The 21432-nt window shown below is 40.0% G+C and overlaps 3 protein-coding genes across 4 annotated transcripts in view; all 3 read right to left on the bottom strand.

Moving 5' to 3' along the window:
• The window catches only part of serbp1b (SERPINE1 mRNA binding protein 1b), a 9492-nt gene extending 6298 nt beyond the window's left edge, over positions 1-3194 (bottom strand). Inside the window, exons 1-3 of one of the 2 annotated variants that reach the window (XM_034887466.1) lie at positions 2809-3194; positions 1557-1737; positions 1095-1235 (exon numbers count right to left, since the gene is read on the bottom strand). In XM_034887466.1, the coding sequence (XP_034743357.1) occupies positions 1095-1235; positions 1557-1737; positions 2809-3064 (578 nt within the window). In that variant the 5' untranslated portion in view covers positions 3065-3194. The remainder of the gene's footprint in view (positions 1-1094; positions 1236-1556; positions 1738-2808) is intronic. The other variant, XM_034887465.1, reaches the window with a different exon arrangement.
• A 1190-nt stretch (positions 3195-4384) lies between these two features.
• LOC117954002 (3-keto-steroid reductase-like) lies at positions 4385-8033 on the bottom strand. Its single transcript, XM_034887449.1, has 9 exons — positions 7825-8033; positions 7106-7309; positions 6904-6996; positions 6658-6772; positions 6112-6306; positions 5219-5323; positions 5081-5137; positions 4887-4985; positions 4385-4629 (listed from the first exon to the last, which is right to left on the bottom strand). Exons 1-9 carry the CDS (start codon positions 7857-7859, stop codon positions 4528-4530), a joined length of 1005 nt encoding a protein of 334 aa, XP_034743340.1. The 5' UTR covers positions 7860-8033; the 3' UTR covers positions 4385-4527.
• A 452-nt stretch (positions 8034-8485) lies between these two features.
• Positions 8486-19988, bottom strand: ddr2b (discoidin domain receptor tyrosine kinase 2b). Its single transcript, XM_034887421.1, has 17 exons — positions 19818-19988; positions 18693-18796; positions 17183-17285; positions 15804-16041; positions 14928-15075; positions 14666-14768; positions 14281-14464; positions 13550-13790; positions 13156-13221; positions 12422-12558; positions 11197-11404; positions 10885-11108; positions 10459-10586; positions 10102-10320; positions 9728-9962; positions 9420-9569; positions 8486-9216 (listed from the first exon to the last, which is right to left on the bottom strand). The coding sequence occupies exons 2-17, from the start codon at positions 18766-18768 to the stop codon at positions 9082-9084; spliced, it is 2595 nt and encodes an 864-aa protein (XP_034743312.1). The 5' UTR covers positions 18769-18796; positions 19818-19988; the 3' UTR covers positions 8486-9081.
• Positions 19989-21432: the final 1444 nt, after the last annotated feature.

Raw genomic sequence — 21432 nt, forward strand, 5'->3', positions numbered from 1 at the left:
ACATACGTACAAAGACACACACATGAAAACCAAATATGCACTTACAATAAAATCTCAATCAAAACATTGACATGTGAGACATCTCACTTTAATTCTATCTTTGTTGAGAGTCGCACATGCTCAGTAGCTAGGTAAGATCACATCAGCTAGATAACTGTTTCCTCAACTTTGGCCAGTACAAGACAGGATTAGCTGGGAGACTTCGTCTAGACTAGGTTGACTTGTGGAAAACCTGCAGAACAAATGTAAGTAGTTCTTTTGTAGATTATGGTGAACTAGTGTTTGTTGTAGCAGTGTTTTGCCATTGAGAACGAGCTATGATGCTAGCGCTAGCATGTGCTACGGTTAGCCACCTCATCTCGGCTAGTGACGTAGAAACCTTTGCAGATTTTGAACAGCTCACTCGGAGACTGAAGGCAGGGGACTTTCAGAAACCCGTAAGTGTATGCACGTGGAAGCACCAGAAATACAAAATAAAACCCCAAATCCCATAATATGGGCACTAATACTTTTAGCCCACAAGAAGAGTCCTTTGAAAACCAACAATAACCAGTGACCTCAAGTCTGAAGTGAAAAGAAGCTTAACTGAGATGTCATTAAGAAACACATTTTCTTCAGATGCCATTTGGACTGTCATTCAGTGTGAAGTATTCTGTAGAGTACGGGTTTCTGCCATTTTATAATTTAATATTTTTAATTAAGATGTATTCAAAGTAGCAAACTCCTTTAAAAAATAACACATTAATCACATGTGCGTTACATCAGTGAGTGTGCGGTCGAGAGAGAGTATGTTTGTGACTGTGAGTATGAAGTTAGCAGTGCTGTGTTTGTACTTCTGTTTGCAAAATATACGCTAAAGCCTTTAAAACCCAAGTCCCTGTGTCTTGCTTCTTGCCACATGCTGATCAAAGTAAATGGGGTTAGCACAAAAATTAGTGATAACAGCCGCCGCCCCCCCCAAAAAATAGACACCTGGTCGCCTTACAACTTTTCAAGTGGAAATCTTGATGACTGCCAATAGAATTTTTAGGTCAGTTAGTCTTTCGTTTCAAATAAACACACATTGGTCTGTACTCGGTTGATAATTGACTCACGATTTGTCATTGCCGCTGTGTCTGTCGAAGTCTCGTTTCCCACGGGAGTCAAAGCCTTCTGCACGGCCCATGCCCCGTCCTCTTCCACCACGCCCACCCCGTCCGCCACCACGCCCTCTCGGGGGCCTGTCTCCAGAAGGCCTGATGGACATAAACAGACACTAAATTAAAAATAAAATAAAAAGAAAGTGTGTAAACATGACCTTTCTAAAATGAGTGCTCAGCACTTATCTTTACAAGCTCATTAACCCACATGCATGTCTGCTCTTAATGGCACTGGCTTTCCAAAGTTTCAAAAAGAAATTTACAGATGGCTGTGATGTTAAGGTTAAGTGAGCAAAGATTAGACATAACACTTTATCTTTGCATACACCCCTACAATGATCCTGTGATCGCACCAGACAGGCTCGATCTTATCAGCACGTTTAAACATGCTCTTGGTTATTTATCACAGCTACCCACTTGTCAGCAGAGAACTCTCCAGCTCCCTCTGGCTTGTCCTCTGCCGGCTTCTCGAAACGGCGCTCGCGAGGTGGTCTCCGTTCCGGCCTCTTGTCTCCAGGTCGCCCTTCACCCTGCCCGCCCTGATGCTGGGAACCAGGCTGGCCCTGCTGGTCTGGTCTTCGGCCCACACGCCTGATTCCTAAAAATCGAAAGGAGCATTAAGATGGGAATCAAACTATCAGAAGGCAGTCATATTGATTAGTCGAATAACTCCCTACCCTATTTGTGCACAAAGATTATATTTAGTAGAAGTAAAAATACCACATTTGTTATAACTGGCCTAAAGTCTTGAAATCTGGTATGGCCATACTGTGGCCAAATATCTAACAGTACAACTTTAAAAAAAACAAAAAAGGTTAACATTAGGTTTATGAAATGTCTTCTTGTATCTCCACCCCCCACCTCCCTTATAAAATATAATGAAAATATAAAAAAAACAGCTTTGACCAACTTTGAACATTTCTTCATTTTCATGCTTAGGCAAGCCCAGTGAAACACTTGCACAAATTCAACATTTTAGTTGTGTTCAACAGTTTACGTGCAGGACTGTTTGGGTGCAAACTGTCATGCAAAGCTTCGGACGTAGCCTACTCCGTCTCCAGTCAGCAGCTTAGCTAAACAAAAGCAGCCTACACTTAATTTCACTGCACATTGTTTACAATCATGGCTAACAGGGGGCCTGCCTCTTTTTATTAACTCGGTGCCATTGTTAGTGAACTCAATTTTAAACAACTAAGCTGTAATAAAAAAATAAATAAAAAAAAACTCAGGAGAGACATCACCAACCCAAACAAAGAGCAGCATAGTTTCCCAGTGCACAGGTGAATATCTTGGAAATTTGCCTTGCAAACCCTGCAGCCGGTAACTGAGCTGCGTAGCAAGTGCACGAAGCATCATCCACCAGACAGTAACCCTACACTACACCTTACTGTAGGATGCTGGTGGAAACCATGTCTGCGACACAGGCTCGCCAGTCTGCACAGGGCTTTGCACCTGAGCTTGTTTATATAATTACCCGGTACAGACATCTCTTGTTGTCTAGCTTACCTCCGTCTGTCAGGTTGACCTCACGCTGTGTTTCGCTCAGACCAGCATCTGCTAACGTTAACGGAGCTAACAAGAGATGCACATGACAGTTGATACGAAAAAGATGAAAAATAAACATGCACTGCACAAAAGAAAGAGAGCAGAGGATTTTTGTTTTGTTTACCTTCTTTCTTCAATGGAACCGGAGCTTGGGACTCCTCTTTCTTGTCCAGCAGCGGGTTCTTTCGGTCCTTCTGTGACTCCTTCTTCGGCTGCTTTGCTGCTTGAGCCGCGGACTTGGTGGAACCAGCGGCGGCCCCCTCCTTCTTCTTGTTTTCAGCAGCTTTCAGGATCTCGAACGGGTCGGACTCATCGTCAAATAACTGGTCGAACCGATTGGTTACGACGCAGCCGAAGCCTTCTTGCAGGTGTCCGGGCATGATGGCGCCCCTTCAGCGGGATTCACCTCCGATTCTACGAGGCTTGATGCGAACAATTCGCTGGATGCTGCCACAAGATGGCTGGGAGAGCTGCCCCTTCTCTTCCGGTGCGAGCACCATCCGGGACATCGTACAGCGCGCACCAATCTGAGCACACGGTGGCTGCAATGTTTTTATTTACATTATGTAACGAGATGCTAGTGTCCTCTCATGTTCTCCTGGAATAATCCAGGATTTAATTTCGGAGAGGAAGTCACATTAGGCTGCTAATATGTGAATGCAGTAAACAGGTTCTGCTACAATGTGCACGCACTGCATGCATTTCCAAGTTCGTCTAAATAAGTAGTCCACACAAAAGACACATTTCTAAAATCATACACTATAGTATACAGTGTCTGAGTAAGCTCTACACTTGTGGACACCATACAATTATTGCTAACAAAAACTCAGTAGCACCTTGTAATTGCAGCAATTACTAGATGCTCATATGACCATATAATAACATTAAGTGGAATTTGTCTGTTTATGAAAAGCAGCAAATGCTGTGGTGAGGGCCAGCAGGGGCATGCTGGGTAACAGCTGGTCATAACATATCTGCCAAGACTACCCTCTGTACAGGCAGCTCAGCACAATGAGGAAGCCGTCACACTGGTTGAAGATACATTTTGACACTTTCTAATGTAATTTGAGGATTATCTTTTGAGTCATGGACGTAATTGATTTAAAAACAAGAAAGAAACCCTGTTCAGACCCAGGCCACGTGTGGATGTTTATGAAAATTACTCATTTTCACCTCAGCGCAAAATTGCTGCATTCAGAATCAAATGCTAAAGGTGCAATGAAAGCATGTCATAAAATATGCCAAGCTTTAAGGATTTCCCTGATTAACATTAGTTATACGGCTGTATTTCTTTCTGAAATGGCTTTTAAAAATGGCATCTGATGCATATTTTTTATGCGTGTTTTCTCTTTTTTTCCCCATTTTCCACAACAACAATATTAGATGCTTAATTGTTTCCTATCTGCCAGATGAGCTAATTAAAAGTTTGTAAGGTAAGAAGCCTGTTGTGGAAGAAACATGATACAGATATCAGGTAAAGATGCAGCAGACAGTGGTATCTGAATTTCAACAAGAAAGCAGCAACAGATGCGACTCCTGCTGGTTACTGATCTCACATGATGCAAATGCATAAACAAAAGGTATTTTAGGTTAAGTTTGTGAAAGACCAATCTTTCAAGATATAACACATACATTTCGACATTCATTTACTGTAGTAAATATGAAAAAGGCATATGAGTCTGAAGAAAAGACATATGGTTCAAATGGAAAGAAAAGAATAAGAGCACCTTTATTGTTCTTCATCCCAAATTGCACACATTTGCAACAGCAAACCCATCCATTAAAAGACTTGCTTCTACTCTATCTTACTGAGGTATTGTCCATTAGCTTACTGTCCAAAAGCTTACTTGTCTGCATTCCCCTCACTCTGTTTCCTTCTCACTACTTTCTCAAGTTCGAGAAGCTTTGAATAGAGGATCTCGGACATCTGTTCATCGATGTCCATCTGAAATGGGAACAAAAACAAATGCAGAAAATCTGAATTAATTACATGTAAATAAAGCAGATTGCAACAATAACATCTTCCAGTTTAAAACTGTTCAAGGTTTCCTGCTTGATATTCTATAAAAAGCATCTCAACTCACCCAGTCTCTCATGAATATCTGAGTGACTATAATACTACGATTCAGGTTATCTGAGCTTCACATAGAGCAGACTTGAGCAGTATAATATATGTGGAAGAAGTGGTCTCTGGTTACTCACCTGTCGAGGCTGAGTGTAGTTTTTTCCAAGTCCTGATGTTAAACTGTGATACTTTGCTCTTGGATCCAGAGACTCAGGGTTTTGAACAAATAACCAGTGCTGTGAAAAGCCAGAACAGGACTTTGTGTTCACAGTGCATTCATTGTAGAGAGAGATTTTTATATAGACAGCAACAGGAAAGGTCGACAACATACCAGCGCCTCTGCTCCGTTGTATGGTGTGAGCGTAAATGTGTTCGTAAAGATCCTAATCTGTACCCCACAGAAAGAAAATATATCATAATAACTCCAATAATGTTTAACAGAGATGAGTAAAATAAAAAGATCACTCACCAGCCACATGATGGGCATGATGAGGGTCCAGAAGAAGGAAGGGAGGATGCCATAGGTCAGATTAGTCATCACCAGTCCTGGACATATTACGGAGGAAAACAGCCCCTGTCACAAAGAGAAGAAGACAGTTATTTCACATCACAGATCAATGTTTAGGTTTCTTCTGATGTACAGTGTCTGTTACTTTCTGAAGTTGAGAATGCTGTGGGAGTGGATTGTTCAGGCCAGCAAAACATTGTTAACTTCTTTTCAAGAAAACAGGGAGCTAAAGGAATTGTCGAACATGTCTGTTATCATTAAAAAAAAACTCACAAAAAGCAACCCTCTTGTAAATCGTACAAAAGATACAGTAGATCTAATAAAGAACATTCTAGTAGTACCTGCGGTGAAAATGAATAACCAATCCTTGAAAGCACATTAGTTTGGACCAGAAATGTACCCATTGTTTTATGACAGAGTTATGCAAGTCTTGTTACTTTGCCCCATTACAGTCTTCCTGGCCTGGAAACCAGATGACTCTGCAAACTTCCATTTTTCATGTTTCCTGCTCTGGCCCTCCCCCCATTTAAACAGATTTACAGCCATCTAGAACCTAAACGGGCCAATCAGGACGGTTTATTTCACATGGGGCGGGTGTAAGACAATGACTGACAGGAGCATTATAAACGTAGTTACTTGACATAACTGTCAATTTCCGTCCAGCCGCAAACATCCAGACTAACATGCAATTGTGAATTTGTCCAGCTATGCCGGGCTATAGTCTTCCATGACCAACAACTACTTTAAAAACATCAACCTTGTTAGATTTTGCAAAGGACTTTAATTTTGGAATTTGGGTGGATGCCAATAGTCATTACTGTTCCAGTAATCTGCGGACTGTGTGAGACACAAACCTGGCTGTTCTTGTGTCTGTTGAGTGCCAGGCTGAGCATGTCTGATGCGTACTTGGAGGAGCTGTAGGGTTCCGTCCCATTTCTGTGCTGAATGTCCTCGATGCTGAAGGCAGAGCGGCGGGCGTTACTCGAAGATGTCCACACTATCCTGGACGTTTTACCTCCCGGACACAGCAGGGGCTCCAGCTCCCTGATCTGGACCACAGAGACTAGGGCATCATGACTCTTGCATTATTTTCATTTGTCAGGTAATCAACTCACTGCCATAGCCAAAAAAGGACATCTATAATTTCTCAATTTTTTTCACAACAGGCCTAAAGTAATATAGTACTATGCCAAAACACGTCTTTCTTTCACAATACATTACATATATCCCAACAGTTTTATGTTTTAATAAATGTATCTACATGCAGAAGCATATGCCATGTGCACAAACTAAAGCCATCTGCAATACCATACTATATGCATAATACTACTTCACTATGTTGAAGCATCTATTAAATAACAACAGATAATACTGAGGACTACTGTCAGCCTGTGGTGTACCAGGAGAAAATGACCAAAGAGGTTGGTGGCAAAAACCTCCTGCAGGCCGTCTGAGTTGAGGCGGTCCCGTTGAGTCAAGAGACCCTCTGCTGTCGCAAACATGTTGATGACATTCCTGTAGTGAGAGGGTACACTATTACATGGATAAAGGACAGGTTGTATACAGTTTTGAGGCTTTAAACCATAAAAAATAAAAATAGAATGACCCAAATCAAAGCAAGTTCGGATCTGGCTTTAGGATTTTACCTGGAGAACAGACCCTTAAACAAAGCTTTGACATCCACTTGTGGGTTGGGCATAATTCCTGCATTTAAATACAGAAAGTCAATTCTGTTGTACCTGTGGGAAATCACAAATATGCATCAAGGATCAATCTCAATTCCATATTCATAGCTGAGGATGGGTATATCAACAGCATCATGACGTCAATGTATCTTAGAAAGAGTACCTGGTCTTGAGCTCCTGAGCAGCAGTGAGCACTGACTGCACAGAGCCCACATCAAGGTGCAGTAAGTCAATATGTGCGTTGATGTGAGAGGTCAGGAGGGCAGAGCGGGCATCCTCGGCCCGCTTCATGTTTCTGCAGGCTAGACACAGAAGAAGCTGGCTATCTTCAGACAGCAACCTTTCACACAGGGCCAGGCCAATGCCGCTGAACAAAGTGACAGATAGCAGACAAACATAAGGTAAATAAACTTCTCTTAAGGAACTGTGTGAGCAAATCAACTAGTAAACACAGAAGACTTCGAGTAATGGGAGAAGAAATAATAAAGGCAGACTAGAAACATCTCTTCCTCCCACCATCATTCTCCTCATATTCAGTTCTTCAAGAGTCATCTTAAAACACACCTCTCTACTCATTAGCTTTTTACCTGCCTAACTTTATCATTGTTACTATGGTTTGAAACAAACCTGTGCCTTTACTTCTACTATTACTATTACTATTATCATCGTTACCATGTCTTTAAAGCATTACGGTCAATTTATCACAGATTTCGAAGCAGTTCATCTCTCAACAGGAGGATTTCTTTCTCAGTGGCGCTATGTTTCTGTCGCCTAGGTAACATTGTAGCCTACTCATTTACGTGTCAGCTCGTGAGAGATGTCCCTTTGTAACAAGTCAAACAGTGTCTAACCATAGTTGTAATGCAGTTTCAATTGACCCACCTGTTCGCGCCGGTTACAAGGACAACTTTCTCCATGTCTGACCGGAGCTAGCAGCGTTTGTAGGTAAAAACAACACCAGAACAAAGTCAAAGAGCAGTTATAAAGACTCTCTACCGTGGCAGCCCATCGCCCGATTCGGCAGATAAAATCAGCCTATGTGCATGAGCAGCTACGTGGTGTGATTGGATGTCAACACACAACTGGCCAATCCGCTCCCACTACGGGGGCCGAAGAGGCCCACGCGATAAAAGAGCGCAACGGTTGAAAGTGTTAGCAGAGGCTCCTAATGTTAACCAAAGTGAGACGTCTGTAGCGTGTTTAACATAAGTTATTGGGCCATTCTATTGTCTTGCATTTTCCAAAACGAAATAATGAAAAAAAGAACTTTGTTTGCGAACATCATCTGTAGCCTGTGTCTAATAACCAGTGTTAGAAGAAGAACTAGCTACCAAACGTAAAAGGCTCTTTATTATCCATTATTGGATTAACATGCATTCATGTTGACATCATTTTAATGTTGCAGCTGTTAAAGGGGAACTCATTTGAAGTACTTTATGTGTTGGACATCTTAACCTATGATAATATAAAAAATGTGAGAAACCTGACAAACAGTAGTACATTTTAATTGTCTTTATTTCCAGGGATCTTTGGTTTGACTATTCAACAATATACACATACATATTTCTGCAAAAGGTCGTAAACATGTTTATAAAACATGTCAGTCAACCGCTGCAGAGTAACACCTGTCTCATTTAGACAACAGTCAGTTTCATGCCATTTGTTCCCCCTTAAAAAACAAAATTATAAACATTCCTAAAAGGTAACACGTCTGTATAGACATCATCTCATAAATGTGCAATAGAATTAGATGTAGTATGTATGGAGAAAAAAAATTGAAAGAAAAATCACAATTGTATTTTTAAATCTAGGATTAAAATAGAGTACTCTATAAATAAACATAGCATAGGAAATAAAAAAGAAATTAATAAATACACAATAGGAGTGAATTCACTGAGTGAACAGTGCTAATTTGTATATCTAAAACATAAGGCACTGTTCAAGTGTGTACCTTCTCCTCATATCTTATTATTTACAGCACCCTTGTGGCACGCCAGATAAAAACAAATGGTTAGGCTACAAGGGACAGGATGTTTCTGATTTCTGATGTTTTTCTTCCCAAATCAATCCAGACTGAAGGACCAAATGTGACATGTACAGTGACAGTACATGGGAAAGACAAATTGTCTGTTCAATTTGCTATGCCAGGCTCTCCATCAGCTGAGTGTGTATCTCCTGAAAGCTCGGCCTCTGCTTGGCGTTCCTACACCAGCAGCTCAGCATGAGATCCTTGTAGACTTTGTCAGGACAACAGGGAGGCCTTGGCAGGTACACCTGGGAGCATGAGACAAGACATGAATGTTGGGTTAATGGTTAAAAGCGCTGTGTTTCTGCTAATTTGGCAGTGCGAGATACAGATGCATTGAAAATAATGAATACTTATGATTGCCACAAACAAAACAATGATTGATAATAAATGAGACCATAAACAGATTGTACTGTGGTAAATGGGTAGCCTAAACCTGTGGGATGCTCACCTGCTTTCCCTGGTCCCTGAAGTACTCGCCTGTATTTTCAATGACCTGCTCGTCAGAGAGCTGAAAGTAGGGCTGCTTCTTACACAGCGTCAGAATCTCCCACAGAGTCACTCCAAATGCCCACACGTCACTGGCCATGGTGAATTTACCCTGAGAGATCAAGACAACTTAAATCCAAATCCAAATTAGCAAAGACCTAATGTGGATGCCAATTTCTACACTTGTAACAATTATTTGAATTATTATTAAATAGTAAAGTTGTTCCTTGTGTTTTCTTCCACATGTCCCCAGCTCTCCACAACACTCACCAGTAGGATGCTCTCCCAGGACATCCAACGAATGGGAAGGACGGCCCGGCCCTGGATCCTGTAGTAGTCCCCTCTATACAGGTTCCGACTCATGCCGAAATCTGCTATCTTTATGGTGTAGTTCTTACCAACCAGACAGTTGCGTGTCGCCAGATCACGGTGGACAAAGTTGAGAGAGGACAAGTACTTCATTCCAGATGCAATTTGCACAGCCATGCCAATGAGTTTACTATAACTAAAAACAGAGGAAACCACAATGAAAGAGAACACAAGTCACAAGCAAAGTGTACTTATAGACGTTATGTCAAGTTCTATAAGCTCTATATATTCATCCAAGATAATCATTACAATTTAACGTCAAGATATGAACCTACCTGACCATACTCTCCCCCTCTTTTTCCTCTTGTTCTGTCTTGTCTTCATCAGCAGCCTCTTTTAGTCTGAGATTGCAGAGGAACTGGTTCAGGTCTCCATTTTCCATGTACTCAGTGATCATACACAATGGGTCCGTGTCCACACACACCGCCAGCAGACGAACAATGTTGGGGTCCCTCAGACGAGACATAATTCGAATCTCCTTCAGGAAGTCATTCCTGCAGCACAGCAGAGACAAACAATTTTAATTTATCGCTTGATTGACGATTGACTGAATAATAACCACCAGCATGGGACTAATGTACTGCACACTGTTTTTTTTTAAATTAAACAAAAGGGTTACCACCTGCTTTTACCTTGCATTCTTGTTGGCATCTTCCCGCAGTGTTTTCACAGCAACCAGCAAGGGGGACTCGTTGTTTCCCTCTATAGACAAATCCTCATTCAAAAAGTCCTGCATGCCCTCTGCCTCACACAAGTGAACCTGTTTTACAAAAGCGCCTTGTTAGTCCATCATCCCCTTAGCACTACTTGAAACCATCTTTTTAACTCTGTTTAATACCACTAAGTGTTACCTATTTGTCAGCATGTACTGTATATTGTACTGTATCATTGCATTCCACACGCATGCTTTCACCACACAGCAATAATACATTCAATTTTTAAATGAGAGCTATAATGATACATCAACATCATTTTTGTAAAGAGGCAGAGGGCAACCATATGAATATAATACCAAATCATTGTCAACAAAGATTAGAGCTACAAAAGTGAACATATACTTCTCCAAACTGGCCCTCTCCCAGTTTCTCCTTGAACGTGAGCTTGTGTCTGGGGAACTCTCTCATGGATGAATCTGTGCCAGCAAAAAGATTCATGTCGACAGCTGTGATGGAGTAGGTGCTGCTCTCTGAAGACTCTTGGAGGCTGATGATGTCTGCCTCCGCATAGTGGGGGGCACCGTCTGCACCACTGGCTGCAAGGGCTCTACAGGAGGTGCTTGATTCTGATGTGGTGCACACACAATTACACACACTACAGCAGCTATAGCTGACCTTTGCAGCATTTAATGCATTGCACTTTTACCAACTTACTGAGGTGTTCACTGGACTGGGCAAATTCAGGAAGTTTCCGGATGAGGCGGGAAGGCTCCTGGTAGTCGGAGCAGAGGGGGAAGATTCTCTCATAGGTGGAGTTGGAGGTGGAGACACTCTCGCTGGACATAGAGTGGAGGGAGGAGAAGGCCTGGGTCTGGAGTGCAAGACGAGCCGTGAGTTCATCATCCAGCAGGCGGCGGGATGCCTGTGGAGGAAAGTGTGTGAGAGTTGAAGTCAAGTTAGTTCTTGTTAATGCCAAATATTCTGTGAGAGAAGTTTCCTCTTCCATGAGGACATTAGTGTTGGCTGTCAGATTTGCCAAATAGAAAGAGGACATACTTGAAGGTAAAAAGTATTTGTGACTGAGGAAAAAGAAAAGTTGTCGGCACACTAAAATGTGCAAACTCCCCAAAATGTTTTATTCATGGTACTTTTGGACCTACAAGATTAGTGAGTCATAGGAGTGCAATGAAAAAAGAATAAATCTGTAAAAAAATAAGAAAATAAATGTGTAAATATAAAGACAGAAAGCAAAAGGGAAAGAACTTAATAAAATAAAATAAATGACATATTTAAATAATAATGAAAAACAAAAATATTACATACAGAAGAAATAGAGCAATTTATATGCAAACATGGAATGTACAAATATTTATAATGCATGAATAAATATATACCAATAAATAAATATGGTCATTAAAAAATAGAGTAAAATGCTCATTATTACTCTTTTATATTTTCTCAATTGTCTTTATATTTCTACATTTTTTATTTAATATTTAATCTTTCAGTTAATCCCTCTTTATATTTCCACATTTATTTTTTTACTGTTTTACTGATGTATTCTTTTTTATGGCACTCCTATGACTCCATCCATAGAAGGTGTTCATCTGGCGAACTCCCAGGTGTTATAAAGCAGGCAATATAAACAGACAAAAAAATACAAAAAAACACAAAACAAAATAAAAACAATTCACTGTGTACATAAAAAAGTACACAGGCTTATGTCCTACAGAGTTACATGTCCCATAGCTCATTTAAACCCTGGAGTGACACAGTGTTTAATATATGAACCAGAAGTGTTTCATGTTTTTTTCTCCAAATCATAACCTATTTTTTTGCAGTTAATTTCAGGTCATAAAGCTGTTTTATAAAAACTATAATAAACAACTGATTTGTTTTGTCTCATACACATGGCTTGAAAAAAATGCTCACGTCTCACCTTCTCAAGCATCTTTTGCCAGACCTGCCTCCACAGAGTGATGATTATGATAGCCAATAGGATGGCGATGATAGCCACCAGGCAGCCAATCAGGATCCTGGTATTGCTGTCATCCAATTTATGAGTAGGATCATCTCCTAGCCAAATGAAAGTTGTGAGTTGAGGTGGACTTGATTTAATCATTCAAAGCTCAAATTCCAGCTCAAAATTTGTATATATATATATATATATATATATATATATATATATATATATATATATATATATATATATATATATATTGTATATATTCTCACTGCATAATCACCTCCATGTCCCATTACAACTACAAGTGACATTTATTTCAATGAGAAGTCATTTCTCATGCTATCAGCAGGGGGCACTGTTTAAGCGGGAAACATTTTAGTTTAACCTTCTTCGAAACAGAGCAATCACCTACACCAGACTGTAATAAATCCACGACACCACAAGTTTAATTAAGAAAATTCCACATTGAATGATCTGCTAAAAAAAAATGGTTACTGATTATATTTGTGCTTGCCTGTGGATTATGCTTGGCCAGTGTTTTGTTTAGCAGCACATCCCTTCCCAGCAGCCATACATCAAACCAGCCTGCACTCCCCCCTTCAGCATTTTTCTCCACTGCCAGACGGTCACTTCACTAAAATAACAACCACTACTTACTGAAACTACTAGGCTACCACTGAAAACAGAACCTAAAGGGTTTATCTGACCTGGCAGTGTGTTTGTAGGGTGTCCGTGTTTGCGAGCAGTCAGAGATGTGTTGTAAACGGCTGAGCCTTTGAGAGAAAGAAAAGGACAAAGACAAAGCTGCAGGATAAAAGGTAAAGCAGGCGGTCAACATATTATAATATAATTTTGTTTTCAAGATAATTTTCCTTGTTTTTTTGGGGTTGTTTCCTTGTTATTCTGTTTTATACGTAGATATTGTTACGTTATTTCTTTCCTGTATGTGTCAAGAAATATTTTGTTTTGGTTGATTAAATGTTGTTTTGGAACTCAGGCGCGTTAGCTAATGGGGATCCTAATAATAAACTAAAACTTTACTAAAAATTCACATTGTAGTCGACAAAAATGGGACAACCATTCCCACTGACACTGACTTACCTGACTGGAAGGCCACCTCGCTGAACAGCATCCAAACGTCACTGAAGTGGAAACGGCATTTGATGGCGCTGGCTGTGCGGTCCCCGAGGGACACAGTAACAAAACGGGCGCTTTGGCTCGTGCGGTCGACAGTGGGCCTGAACGTCACCGGGTCAGCCTCCCAGTCTGATCCTGACCGGAAGTAACAGGTGGCCTGTCTGAACATCCTCACCCCTCGGCTAAACATGTTATTACAGTGAACCTGTGGAGGTGGGATACATAACTAAAAGCAAGCCTGAGCAAAGTACTAAAAACTGCATCTCGCAAATAGTCAATTATCCTGTAATTATATACAAGAAATATGCTTATTTTTCTCTACCTATGACCATGATGACTATATAGGTGCAGATGGTCCAAACATTCAGAATCAAAGGGAAAGATGATGCAGGAGCCGGTCAACTGATGACTAATCTGTCTTGCTGTGCTGTAGCTGAAGAACATTATCTCTGATCTCTGGCCACTGCATTTATCCATAATAAAAGGGGCTGATTATGCAGAGAATGTCATTTTCACACTGCAAAGCTTTATTGCATCCTTTTTGTACATTTTATTTCTAAATAAAATTTGCAGTTTTTACAGAAGATGGGTGCTTGCCCGGCAGTAAAGTGTTTCCTCAGTAACATAAAAACATATTCCACTTTTCCATGATTACGTTGTTCAGTAAAGTTCTCCCCTGCATCCTGACTCCTTACCTTCATGGATGTGAAGTTTCGGACGTGGTCAAACTCAAAAATCATCTCCACATAACCTTTGGGGAGGCTCTTGTTGTTCCAGCCCACGTAGTCGTACCCCGGCCACATGGCGTATATGTGGCTGTGGAGAAAATCATCCAGACCCCAGGTGCCATCCGTCAGCTGGCCGAGGCCCTTTGTCAGTCTAGTAGACGGATGGATGGGAGGAATGAAGAAAGAAAACACAAGCGCTTCAATATCTATTCATTGACCAGTGCAGAGATTTTCTTTAAATTCGTGACAGCTAACAAATCATATCTTAAATTTGTTTTATTAACTCCACTCACACGGGGTTAATAATAATAATGATCAAAATAAGCCCTAATTGTGGCAGTAAAATCCAGACCTATCAGCTGATGCTCCATCATACACAGAGTCATTAAAGTAGACATCCAGGCCTCTGTAGATCATTTGGTGCCCATCTGGAATGCTATAAGACATCAGGCCATCTACAGGAGGCAGGTCAAAGGTCAGAGATTTACTCACCGCATGCTTATGAGATATTAAGACAGTATTGAGACTGGTAAATTACAAAAAGATAAACTAGGGCATGCTAATGCCACCAAGGAAAGATGTTGCACTCTGTATAATGAAAAGCAATGACTAACCCAGCCATTCACAGCCATAGAGCTCCACTCTCATGCACACAATCATGGAGTGGTCTGTCACAGGCATAAAGCGGACAAAACGAGCTATGATTGGAGGCTCCAGATCCTTCAGCACCACATCATACGCATTCCTGTTCCCCTCAATGACCTGGCAGAAGAGAAGTAGATGACACAAATAAGACTGACTGAGTGAAACCTGTCAGCATATGTGTGTGATCGTCAAATCAAATGACGATTGATCAGTAAAATTGCCCCTGTGAGTGTTATACAAATAGCCTTTTTATTATGTTGTTTCATTTGTTTTGGTTTTTGTATAGTATTTTTGTAGCTGGGGCTAGTTTGAACTATTTCATAAATTGTTGTAATCTATAACATTGCAACAAATTCGGTGAGCTCAGCACATGACTCATATGTCAAACTAGTAAGAAACACTGTTAAATAAATAAAAAAGGAGTTTCCCTCTGAAATGTAGTAAAAAATAAACTACAGTAGTAAAAAGTCCAGTGGTAAAATGTTGCAGCGTAAAAGTTGCAAATGCAAATACTAAAGTACCTAAAATGTTAAGTCAAGTACAATGATAGAGTAAATATACTTAGTTAGGTTTGACCACCATGTTACAATTATTATGAAAAGTATTATGAATTAATGTAATAATTTTGGGTTAAACTGCTTTAACTTATTAACACTACTGTCTGTGTTTTTATGCCCTCATCTAATTTAATTCACATAAATAATGAAGCTACCTGTTTGAAAACTGTAAATACTGTGATGTCCAAAGTCAAGCCAGTCCCTGGAGGCCCTCCTCTAAATAAATAAATAAAAGCATGCATGTCTGGAATTTGAAACAATGACACACAGTAATATCTAGACGCTCACCTGCCTTCCCTTCCTATCATGCCAGCCCATCCAGTTGTTGCCGTCGCGGCTGTACTTGATCCTGTATCTCTGGGCAAACTCATTACCCATGCCGTCGGCGTGGCGACCTTGGGTGCCCACCAGTGTGATGAAGTGCAGTGAACGCAGGTCCACCTGGAGATACTCTTTGAGGCCATCCGGCTCTGACATGATGTCAGGACACCAGGCCCCGTCACCGTCTCCGTTTTCTAAGTCAAGTCTGAAAAGGAGGAAGAGAGGAGACAGGAGGAGAAGGGAAGGGAAGGGAAAAGAGTTCATGTAGGCAAAAGAGCAGCATGATCATTAAAAGATAGCTAAAAGGGGAAAGATGTTGAAACATGAATAGAGGAAGAAAGTATGCATAATTCATATTTGCGTGAGAACAACTTTCACTACTCTGTATAGCTGCTGGACCACAGTTGGTAAAACAGCACTAGAATTATTCAACATGGAGCCAGTTCATGAAACATATGCTGAGCTTCATATTTAATTCCCGACCAAACAATTTCACCTTAAGGTCCCTTTAGTTGCTGTTCTGGCAATACGATCTCACGGGAAGGCATAAAAATACCAAGCCTCTTTTAGGGTCTATGCATTTTTAGCTTTTTGTGTGTCATCTAACACCCTGTTCTCAATCTCAACTAGTCAGTTTTCAATTGAATTCAAACAATAATACTTGGTAAATTTAAGGAAAAGATTGTGGCTTGGGTTAAAAGAAGTAAATGTAAATGTTTGGTTAGTGTATGTACAGTATGCAAGTTAAATAATCAATGTAAATAAATCAACTTTGACTTTTGGTATCACACCACGGTTTGATTGACCCATCCCTACATGGAGTTTCTCTCTCTTTATACTGTGTCACAGTATATGTCAACAGAGACTAAATGTTGTGAAATGACATGCAAAAAGCAACAAATGCGTAGTGATAACACACAAAATGTTTAAAAATGAACCTGTTTACATTCACATGCCATTTGGTGATACCAAGCTGGAGCACAATCCATCTTCTGATGAATATCAGATTTGATCAAAAGCTTGAGTAACAGCTACTGAATGGACCTTGAGGTAAGATTGTTTAATTAACTTTAACATAATGCTGTTTGCAACACCAATTCTAAGGTAGTCTTTTGAAACCAAAGAAGTGGTACATTTGGGTTAAGTAGAAGAAGAATTTTCACTTAAAAAGAAACAAAACTTTATCATGGATGATCATTAAAGAAGGACAAGGAGATACTATAATACGTGCAATTTCCTTTAAGTAAAGACCCTGCAGGCTCTCTGACTTGCTAATGACATTTTTTTATAATATGAAAATGAAACTGAATATAGATATGGAAAAATAAATGTATCATCAAACATGCCTTCCAAATCTTGCAGCAGTTGACTCAGACCACTGACTGGAGGCGGAGATGTCCTCGTCCTGAATCTGCCCACCGGTCATACCGAGAGGATATCGACAGATTTCTACAAACACATGAAGCATCGCACTCATGATACACATGCTGCTCACATAAAGACTCGTGTATGTGAGTGTGAGACTTGTATTCTTTCACATGCCATGAGTTTTTTCTTTTTTTAATCCTTTTTGTGTTAGTTTTTTTGCAGGACGTGAGGAGTTGAGGTTAAACTAATGGCCAGGTCTCATCCCTCCCCCCCTGTCCCTTTCCTGCAGCCCTGCAAGGCCTCTAAAGGCAAACAGAGGCATCACTGTATAGGTGCTAGTCTGAGCAAAATGAGATGGGAGTGGCCTCTGAGCTGCCAGCTCTCTATTTTTTCACAATTTTTTTATAATCTGTACCAGAGCCACGTGAGAGACATTTTTGACTTTTATAAATCTGGCTTCTGCTGGGCATTAACTCTCATGTGATAAATTAAGTTTGGCAGCAACAGATGCTACATTATAGTGTTAAAAGGATCCAGTGACCACACTGTACATCTGCGCTCTCACTGCGTCTACCAGAGTGTCACTGTTTATTCTTACCATCTCTACCTGGCAATTAAGGGACGTCTGTGTTTTATTCACCTTCCTACACCGTACGCCTGACATGTACGTTCAGAGAGCTACAGAACAAATAAGCCGTTTTACTATGAAAATATTCTAAGTGGTAAAGTCAAATGAGAGCATTTGTGTGTGTGTGTGTGTGTCTGTGTGTGTGTGTGTGTGTGTGTGTGTTGCCTACGACTACGCCCACACATTTTCAAATTTTTTTTTCCAAGAATGCCCCCTGCTTGTGAAAGGTCTCCCTGTTCTGGGGATGTTTGCTGTCTGACCATTAGGTAAACCACGTACACACATGGCTGCATGCACGCATGCATGCACTCACGCATGCACTCACGCTCGCACGTGAGTACACGCACACGCACGCACACACATTGCATTCTTGCACGAAGCCCACCCACCTAAATCAGCTTTCCTTCTCCATCTTGTCAACATGTGTATCTCAGGAATATGAGGAGGTTATTTTGAGCTTATATATGACATATCCATTCCTTAATTAACTGATTATTTTTTCATTTATTTTTTCATAGAATCAGATTGATTTGTATTTGATACATGATTGATGTGTGTTTTATCCGATTTTTTCATTTTAACTGTATGTTGATTGTTCGAGACAAAAACAAAACAAAACAAAAAGCACATTGACAGGCTCATACTTCAATCACATATTAAAAACTTAACCTACATCAAATAACAGTAAACTCATTTTACTGATTCTCTGACTGTCACATGCATTTACAGTAACAGTAAAATGTTGAGGTGTGACCTCTGCAACAACCAACACATCGTACCAAAGTGTCCTTGAGAGATATTGAACCCCTATCTGTTTTGAGAAAGAACAACATGGATGTAAAATACCATGTCTACCGTACCTGGGTTGACTTGAGATCGTACAGCAGCAGCTAGCAGGATGAAGACAACATAGTGTGAGATCTGTTGAACCTTCATGACCTTCTCTTTTCAAGGAGCCGCGCACCTAAAAGGTTGTAGATCAGGGAATGAGATTAGGAGTACGATTTGCTGTATGCCAAACACATCCAATGTCAGCTGTTATTTAGGTTTTCATATATCATGTCAACAAAGTTTCCACAGCAAATCCTGTGCTTTATATTTAAATTTCAGATGATTTGAAGGATTCAAAGTTTTTTTTTTGCCACATACACAAACAATATGTGTGCAGGTATGCAAGGTGGCATACTCTTAAAGCTGTGCTAAAAGACTAGTGTGCGGTAAATATTAAGAATTACATTATAAGAGTTGAGAAATAATTAGAAAAAATTTAAATAAAAGGTTTAAAAGATAACGCATTTGAATAATATAAGTGTTGCGTTTCAAGTGCTACATTTTTCATATGTTACTAATAGTTAAATGGAGTTGAACAGCCCTAAAACCTACAGTGGTAAATGTACACACAGATCTCCTTGTAACCCAGAGTCTGGCTCTCTCCCACCACAGTACCTGAATTTTATTTACCTTGTAAAATCCCTGTGGAAGTCTCAGTGACAAATGGCTCTAACACACTCTGGTCTACTCTACTACAAGTTAAGCCACTGTTCACAAACTGCACTTACCGTCTTTCACGGGGTGAGTTCACCAAAGATTTGGTGGGGACAGTTTCATTCTGTGTCAGTTTGATGTGTATAGGATGTAGTTTTATTGTAGTATATTGCATCAAGAGGGAAAACCCATGTCTGTAACGCATTTTCAGCAGAGTTTCCATTTCTGGAAAGCTGACACAATGATCGCTGACTAACGTTCTAGTGGAATCTTTTTTTTCACATCTATTTTTGAGGTACCATTTAAAACCATACAAATAAAATGTGAATAAATGCACCTTCCTTCACCGTTATGTTTTTCTTAAACCCGTAAAATGCATTTTCCTGTCATTCTCACTCTCTATACTGAGCAGAAGTGATATAAACTTCCTTCAAAGTCAACGTGGACACTGAGGTTACAGTGATAGCAGCATATGATAAAAAAATATGGATTTGACTTACTTTTGCAAGTTCTTCTCTTGTTATTATGACACCATCTGTCTGTAGGAATATTCCACATCTACTTTGACTTGATGCTTTCAGCACTGTGAGTCGCTGACCTCTTCTTCCTCTGAAGGACTGGGAATGGAAAAGAGAGCGAGAGCGAGAGAGCGAGAGAGGAAACGAAGGCTGATGTAACAGTCTTTCTGGCTGTAGGAAAGACACAGAGAAAATAACAAGCTTTGGGATTTTGAGGTAAGGCCAAAATCCCAGAATTCCACCTGATCCACAAATGGTTTCAATTATGGCCTTCCAGAGGCAGCTGAGAGCAGCAGTATCTGGCAGATTCCACACAGAGCTACTGACAAAAACAAACTGAAGTTAATGTTCCTGCAGAGGAGAACCTGCTATTTAGAGAGGGAGACATGTTTCAGGAAAAGAACTATCACTGCATACAAACAAGATGAGTCACAGCTGGGATTAAAGTAAAAATGACACAGCAGCTAAAGCAGAAAGGAGGCAGATGCTTGTTTTGAATCATTATACATCATTATGAATAGAATCAGAATGGTGTGGTAGCATAGAAAAGTATGCCAAATATGCAAAGATGTCTCCTAACTTTTTCCATGACATTTACAATTTAAAACTTACTGTATGAACAGTTCATAATTAATCTGTTTTTCATTATTTAAGTACCCAAAACTAGCATGAATTTATCATAATTAAACACTGAAAAAGTTCTACATTTAAAACAATTTTTTAAGTCATTTGAAATTGCTGCTGCAGCAACCACTGACAATATTTCTTCAGGGTGTTATGTGTGAAAATCTACGACAAAACAAAGAGCGATCTAAATGTAATGGCAATAAAAACACAATTTTAAAAAAAGAATTTCATTGCTATTGTAGGCTATATTCAAAGACACACATTCTTTTATTAACACACTTTTCTTGAAACAATTAAACTTCACAGGGTTCAGTAGGCCACATCTGATGATCCCTGACTGTGAACTGGTAATCAATAAAAATCTTTAAGATGGAATTATATGGCATCTTGTAAAACAGCTCATGCCTGTGTTAAGTGTTTAATGTGAAGTCTTTGTGCTAAGCTAAGCTAACCTGCTACAACAAGCAGCTTTACATTTACTGTACAGGAGTGGTATTACAGTAGTATGCAGATGTTGTTACCTTCAGACAGAGCTAGTCACACTGTTTTCCTGTTTTTCTGCTAAGCTAAGCTAACTGGCCAATAACTACATAATAAAAATGTAATGAATTATTTTCATAATTATTATAATTACAGTAAATACATGAAAGGGGTGACTCTCTGCAACAAAGCAAATGAGCGTTATGTACAAACCTTTTACAAAAATGTTAAATGTTACAAAAGATGGGGGATCACCACACATTAGGATTCATCGTCTGGCAACCATGAACGTCGTCCATACAACTTTTGTGACAATTTTTTTTTTTTTTTAATATATGTTTTGATATTTAACTATATTGGTGAAAAGTTAATGACAATCCATCCTACAGTAGTTAACATATTTCAGTCTGAAATGGAGTGGTGGTGACGGTGCCATCCCTAGAGCCCCAGTGCTAGTCTGGCTAAAATAGTTAGGCATGGTCCTACAGAA

Source organism: Etheostoma cragini, chromosome 12 (assembly GCF_013103735.1).
Source record: "Etheostoma cragini isolate CJK2018 chromosome 12, CSU_Ecrag_1.0, whole genome shotgun sequence".
NCBI lineage: Eukaryota > Metazoa > Chordata > Actinopteri > Perciformes > Percidae > Etheostoma > Etheostoma cragini.